A 7,513-nucleotide genomic window follows, 5' to 3' on the forward strand; every position below is an offset into this window, starting at 1 on the left:
TTGATTCATTTGTTGCAGTTGTAGCAGCCCTTTCATGGGGAACGGCTGTGGCTCAGGATGTTGAGCCTGGGTTTGATCCCCCAGCTCCCCCGTCTGCGTGTTAAAGTGTTCTTTGGCGAGACACTGGACCCCAAATTGCTTCTGATGGTCACACAAGCATGATAGCTTGCTGCCATCAGTGTGTGTGTGTGAATGAACGAGAGGCGAATCATAAAGCACTCTGGATAAAAGCGCTGTATAAACGCAGGCATTTACTGTCATAATGTCCTGCAGCTGCTGTTTCTGATACAATCAGAAACAAGAATCATCATGAAGTTCATGAATCTGCAACTTCTCTGCAACGGCTCACAGACTCACAGACTGTACAAACATCACTGTTACTGAGGCTGTTAACAGTACGTAGAGTATAGTAGTAACACATACTTAAACACTGAACTTAACAGATAACTGCTGTGCTTTTAAAACACATTAAACATAAAAACACAAAATACAATTAAATTTTTTTATTTAAATAGTTCTGTGCTTTTGTCCTTATTTCTTCTTGCTCTTCTTATCCTTCGCCTTCTTTTTGCTCGGCTTCTCGGCATTAGCCTTTTTGTAGAGGTATAGTCCGACCAAGCCGAGCAGAGTGGGCACCAGGGCCAAACACACAAGGGGGAACACGTCGTTGACCATTTTCTGCCACGGCGTCTGCTGCATCAGAGCGACCACCTCCACCTCGAACTCAAGAGCAGCATCACCTATAGTGCGGATCAAGTTCATGTTCAATGTTTTGTCACATCAGGTTTTTTCTTACATTTACTATATTAACTATATTATGTACATATGTAAATAGATGAAGATATGAAATAACTATATATTATAATAACATCTAAAAACAACATATACTTAAAGGAAAGAGTGTTCAATATACACATTTAACACACACCACCCACTGCACCAGGTAACATGTTCCTCCATTACAATTAACATGGGAATTTACAGTTTCTTTAGTCATTGCCACATACACTGAGTGTGTATTACTCCACAGCTGAAAATAGTCCCCAAAAAAGTAACTTGTTACTCCAGTTTAAGAAGCGTTTACTAACACTGCATCGGGACACTGCTTTAGGAAACTACAGACCCTTTTTTTTTTAATGAAGCAACATATTTGTGACCAAATCTTGAAACATTTTCCACACATTTTCCACACAGTGGGCTCGGGGCTGAGTGCAGCAGGGTGAGTCATAACCTAGTGAGAAATGGACTAACCTTGTTTTGGTCTTTGCAAGGGATTTGTTGAGAAGAAAGAAAACTACATAATAACACCGGCCTTATGCTAAGACAAACGGTCAGTGTGATGTGACAGTTTCATAGAAGTGCACACACTGTTCAGCGTTCAGTACCTGGAATCGTAGGAGGGTAACCTTTTTTTCCATAAGCAAGGTGAGAAGGAATAGTGGCTTTGATTTTTTGCCTGAATGAGAGAAAGAGAAATATAAAACACATTTATTGAGAAAGCAGTTCTCAGATTCCATCACAAAAAAAATACATTCATCACTGTACACAGCTACTGAAAAGTAAATCTATTGCTCAGCTTTTTTGTCTCAGTGGACCTTTACTTCTCACTTACCCTTCACACACGCCAACCAAGCTTTGCTCCAGACCTGATAAGAAAACCACACAGAAAGAGTCAATCAGCCCAAGCAAGGACATTCCCTGGCACACAACGCGCTGCAGTTATCTCTCGAATGTACGCAGATCAAAGTGTCACCGATTGAGCAACACAAAAGGATTTACTGTTAATTTACCGGCAATAACTGTCCTCTTCCCAAGCTCGACAACAAGAGGGTCCAGGGATAGCGATGAGTCGATCACCTTTCCATCCATTAGTTTACCCTGCGAAACACACAATGTGAGATTCATCTGTTTACATTTTTATTATAATTGAGTCATAAGTTCATTTGGTGCATCTTTTATGGAGCTGGGTTTTAGCAATAGAGACTCGTGGCCTTGAAGATACAATATGTGAATAAACTGTGGGCAACCTATTTGAACCTATTATCTGAGGAGTAGTTTGACATAGCAAAGTTGATTTCTTGCCAAGAGTTGATTAATTCAATTCAATTCAATTCAATTTTATTTGTATAGCGCAAATTCATAACAGAAGTTATCTCAAGGACCACTTTTCAAATAGAGCAGGTCTAGACGAACTCCTTATTAACATTACAGAACCCAACAGTACCACCATGAGCAAGCACCTGGCGGACGGGGGCAAGGAAAACTGCCTTTTAACGGGCAGAACCTCGAGACGACCCTTCGGGCTCTAAATTAAAGATTGGATACCATTGATCTGTAAGTGAAAGTGAAGCTACTGTCTGCAGCTGGTTACTTAGCTTAGCATAAAGACTGGAAACAGCAAGCCTGGTTCTGTCCGAACTAAACCAAATCTAACAAACAGCCCTCAAATGTCTTTGCTTTGATCAAACAAACAAGATATACTGTGTTAATGTGTAAGATTTAGAGGTGCTAGTAGGCATATTTTACTTACTGTTTGTAAGTTTTTCCCAGTTTACAGTCGTTGTGCTACGCTAAGTTTCACATTTAACACACATATATCAGACTGGTGTCAATCATCCCTCTCACAGCAAGAATCCAAGTATACTTCCCAAATTGTCTAACAATTAAGTTAGAAAGTAAACTATTTTTATACATATATGTAACAGGAACTAGAACTTGATGAATGAAACACCTGCAGCAGACAACACAGTGTATATTTGTCTCAGTGTAGATCTCTCTGACACAGTGTTTATGCTAAGAGCTCTTTCCTGTTTACAGCTGCTGTGTGACAATAAGCCACGGTGCTCAAAGACACTTGTAAGACAACCTTTCATTCAGCAGTAATAGTTTACCTCACTTATGTCGTTTGTTTGAACAAAGAGCTAAATCATTACGGGTAAATTATCAGTCAGAAAGGCTAATCAGGCGATTAATTATAACCTTATTACAGGCAGGTGCATTGGAGAGGTCAATTAGTTTTCCAATATATTATTAAAAATCAGCCACAGGTTTAATGTTTCTTGAGTCATGTTCAGTCAGAAATTACACCCTTGCTCATTTTGTAGAACACAAACAAAATATTAACACAACATTTTGTACAGAAAACATAAAACATCACAAAGACTCATCAATAAACACTAATATAACTGATAATAAAGTGTTAAATATTGGCTCATTCAAGGAGAGATACTATTTCTGGCTACCATCTTTGTTTGGAGTTCCAGCTCCAGTTTCCATCCATTCTGAGGATTTTGGAAATACATACAGAATAGGGATGGGGGAGATTTGATTGATCCCAATACCATTACTGATTTTGCTTATCCCTGTGATTCCATGTCAATTCCCTTATTGATTCCTCATCAATTTGGTTTGTGGGAAAAAGGTAGGCCCACTGTGTGCGTCCACACACCTGTTTTATTATCTCTGAACAGTGTAGATAAAGATTATATTCTGATATTGTGAAATAAAGCCACACTCTGGACCGTTTCTTCCTCTCTGCCATTACTATTTCTTATTGCAAGTACACACGACTTGTATCGGTTCTCAGTTCTCATCCCTAATTCAGAACATTAAGTGTAATGGTGGCACAAACTGGGGGGGCTAACTGTGTAATCTAATGATATTGAGGGGCACATAAACAGACCACCTGTGACTAGACTAAGTGTTTGTGACAAGAGAGAAAAGTGGGGAGCCTTTTTCCATCACATGTGACAGAAACAAGGCTCGCATACCACACAGTGAAAGCCAGGAGCCACCAGTACCCCCAGTGTGCCTGGGTGAACTGGTTGCTGCTCCACTGACACACACAGAGCTGCTGTTATTGCTGACGTGTTGCACCGCCCCATCTCTCCATAGTAAAAGCAGCGGCGATCTTCACACACACACACACACACACACACACGAGATAAAACCCAAATAAAGCCACCATGACAGGCATTAAACCGCAATCTGTCTCCCGTTGAGGCAGGAAGACGCGTCCAGCAGCAGTTTCTTCTTCACACTCAGTCTCGGTGTGTAAACGGTGTCCACATGGTTCGTGCAGACGGTGCCACATAGACAACAACTGCGTTCGTCATCCGCTTTCCATACACATAGCGGGAGAACTGGACTTGACTGTGAAGCCTGCTTTCCTTACCGTGTAGTGGATCCGCAGCGTGTCTCCCATTGTGGAAAGTACAGAGCAAGTTTCGGGTTTCACCTTGGGTCAGAAGAGTTAACTGTTAGACACCGTTGCGTTTATTTCCCAGTGGGTGTTTAAATGTGTGACTGTGTTACATTGTGTTACATTGTAATACGTGTGTGTGTGTGTGTGTGTGTGTGTGTGTCTCACTCACCAAGGTCTCCACCTGCAGCTCCTCGACTGCATTTTCTTCCCCCTGCGCGGCTCCACAGGTGAAAGCTGCGAGCAGGAGCAGGAAAACGCCGGTCTTCATTGTGAACTTGTGGAAAAGAGCTGCCATCCAACAACTTCCGTGTGGGCTTCTTCTACATATGGCAGCGACGAGAGAGAGAGAGCGAGAGATAAAGAGGGAGAGAGAGAGAGAGAGAGAGAGAGTCTGCCCCCGTCGACCCCGTGTGTCCAAAATGGCTCAGCGGCGAGTAATGCTGATGTGTTACAATGCTGGAGCGATAAGGACCAGAGGCCCGTGGACGTTGCCCCAACACCTGGCTCTCCCTGAAGAGCCCGCCTCAAACATTCCGCCAGCATCCCATCTGGCCGCCGCGGCTCACAGGCGGAAGCGGCGCCCTGCAGGGCCGCTGGGGGGCGCTGCGGTGCTGCTGCTGGACAGGACACACAGCTCCAGGCGCCACGTTGCTGTAGTCCCTCACTATAGCCCCCCCCTCCCTCCTGGTAATGACTGCCAGGGGTGGAGGAAGTGTTCAGAGACTTTATTTAAGTAAAAGTGCTTATACTAGTATTATATACACTACACTGTGAAAATAGTCCACTACAAGTAAAAGCATGCATTAAAAAGAATACCAGCTAATAGGCTACTTAAAGTATGAGAAGTATGAATGGTCCCTGACAGTGTTTTACTGGGATGTTTTGGGATTTTAATATTACTGCTGCATAAATGTTTATGTTGCATTTTACTTTGCTCTTTTTAACTACTTTATTTACTGTCGGGTAGTTTCATCTACAGCGATGTATCATCGTCTATAAAATCAATATATGTTTGTAGCTCCACTGTTCTGTGAGAACCACGTATCTCTAAACAGCTTTCATGAGGTCAGACAAACAACCCCCCTTTTCAGCTTTGTGACAGTACATTGCAGCTAATCCAAGAGGGTTTTACAAAATATATGTTTTATTTAAGAAGTAGGGGGATTTACTTAACCCATAAAGGAACACTTTGTCCTTCGGTTTAAAAGAAAATAAAATCTAATTCATATTCACCAAAGTTGGACATAAATGGTTTTCACTAAAAGGGTATGAACATTTGTAGTCTAAAAAAGTAACTAACTTAAGCGCTGTCAGACAAATGTAATGAAGTAAAAAGTATAAATTTACCTCTGAGATGTAGCAGAGTAGAGGTATGACATTGCATCACATGGAAATACTCAAGTAAAGAACGAGTATGTCAAATTTGTATTTAAGTACAGTACTTGAGTAAATACTTAGTTAGGCTACAGTCCACCACCACTGACCACAGAAATAAAATATGATAGGTTATCCACAGGTTTTTGCTCATTCATTTCATTTCACCTCGTCAACTGTGTTGTTGTCATCCACTAATTACTGATATTCTCTAGCTTTATTTGCAACAATGACCTGCAAAACTACAACACTTTAAATCACCAACTGTCTCAAGTCCTCTGTTTGCTAGCAGGATATCAGGGAAGTGTCACCAGCACAGATTGCAGTATTTGTGCCACATGCTCATGTATTAGACAAAGGATAGTTTTTCATGCAGAAGCACAGAGTTAAGCTTTGTTAGATTAGACTAATTAAAACAAAACAGGCTGCTCAATCGTAAATGTTTAGGTGTCAAAGAACTGTAAATGTGAGGTCACTAAAACCCTAAATGGCTGAAATTACAAGAAATACAGATTCTCTGAAATAAAAGAGCTGACTGATCAAGAATGTTAAAACATTGTCACAGTGCAGCACTGAAATAGAAATTAATGACTCATCTTTGTGTGCAAACTTAAGATAAAACCTGCTTCCTCCTTCAGATCGCCAAAGTAGATACGGGAGTATATGCTGGTAAAAAGTACTTAAAAACATGCATATGATTAGGCCCCATCACCGAATTCAGCTATACTTGTTTTATCTTCCTTATATTTGTATTTACATGCTCCTTAAGTATGTTTGATTGGGTATGGTTATACCCATATGTATATTTGTTGTTTGTAAGGCACTTTGGACCTCTGTGTTAAAAAGGTGTTATATAAATAAAGCTTTACTTACTTACTTACTTACTTACTTACTTACTTACTAACTATACTGCATTAAAATGCTCATGTGGGATACCTGTATGTAGATTTACTGTGGCAGATGCTGGTAAAAACATGAAATTATGATCTGATCCATCATTATGAGTCACGTTACGTAGCAACATCAAAATCACACAATCTCACACTGAAATGCTCTCTGACATTTATACTGATCATTTCAAGTTTTCTTGCTTCAATTTAGAAACTTTACTTTGTTCCGCATGAAAATATTGCACAAGTGTTGTGCAATACTGAAGACCAAAGCATCATTTCCTGAAACTCAATAGCTTCACACATACACAGGAACTTTATATAACAGGTTGTCAGGCTCAGTAGCAATTACATTTATTACAACTTCAAAATTCTTAGTCATGTCACTTCCTGTTGCTAATTAAAATTCGGTAAGGCAAGCATGTAGCTTTTGGTCATCTCTTGGAAACCCACTGAGCTGGTTTGCAGTGTTTTAATGAGGGAAGCTGGTTATGCTTCTCAGCCTTTGGTGTTATGACTGTTGTGTGACTGTTGTGTTATTCATTACCATTAACCACTACATGATTTTCACAGCAGACATGTTGACTGGTCAGGAAAAACAGAGGTGTAACTAATAACATCATTGATGGCTCTCATCACAGTGAGAAATGTCATAAAGGCATATAAAAAAGGGCATACAGGGTCATAAATGGCCCAAAACTTTGCCCATTGAACTGTTTATCTGGCCCTGGTTGTTAATCTGGGGTGTACAATGGGGAGACGTGGGCCCAAAGCAGAGGGAGACATTTGGACTAAAATGTTTGATGTCCTCAAATGTAGATGTATTAATTCAAATAATTGTGAACAAACTGTGTGCTATTTGAGATAAGCTTAAACATGTTTTTTTCCTATAGAGATGTAATGACCCACACAGGGGTCACTCTTTTTTCGCTGCTTAGATTTTCTCAGCCTCCAGTTGTTGTTGTTTTTTCATGGGAGTATATGTATGGACAGTGGTTTCGCTTCATTCCCTCCTACTTGTGGTGTTTTCTTGGTCCAGCTTTCA

General features: G+C 40.6%; 1 protein-coding gene across 1 annotated transcript; it reads right to left on the bottom strand.

Moving 5' to 3' along the window:
• Positions 1 to 488: 488 nt before the first annotated feature.
• On the bottom strand, positions 489 to 4,786 carry fkbp11 (FKBP prolyl isomerase 11). Its single transcript, XM_035661128.1, has 6 exons — positions 4,374 to 4,786; positions 4,175 to 4,237; positions 1,791 to 1,878; positions 1,613 to 1,646; positions 1,386 to 1,456; positions 489 to 740 (listed from the first exon to the last, which is right to left on the bottom strand). Exons 1-6 carry the CDS (start codon positions 4,497 to 4,499, stop codon positions 532 to 534), a joined length of 591 nt encoding a protein of 196 aa, XP_035517021.1. The 5' UTR covers positions 4,500 to 4,786; the 3' UTR covers positions 489 to 531.
• Between the last annotated feature and the right edge of the window lie 2,727 nt (positions 4,787 to 7,513).

This window comes from Morone saxatilis, unplaced genomic scaffold, assembly GCF_004916995.1.
Source record: "Morone saxatilis isolate NCDOM2014 unplaced genomic scaffold, NCSU_SB_2.0 Contig18, whole genome shotgun sequence".
Lineage (NCBI taxonomy): Eukaryota > Metazoa > Chordata > Actinopteri > Moronidae > Morone > Morone saxatilis.

Excerpts from the sequence above, each read along its gene's own strand:
- fkbp11 (XM_035661128.1), bottom strand. The coding sequence starts at position 4,499 with ATGGCAGCTCTTTTCCACAAGTTCACAATGAAGACCGGCGTTTTCCTG. Across the intron at positions 1,647-1,790 it reads GAAGAGGACAGTTATTGCCG|GTCTGGAGCAAAGCTTGGTT; the intron begins GTAAATTAACAG and ends TTTTCTTATCAG. Across the intron at positions 741-1,385 it reads TTACCCTCCTACGATTCCAG|GTGATGCTGCTCTTGAGTTC; the intron begins GTACTGAACGCT and ends TCCGCACTATAG.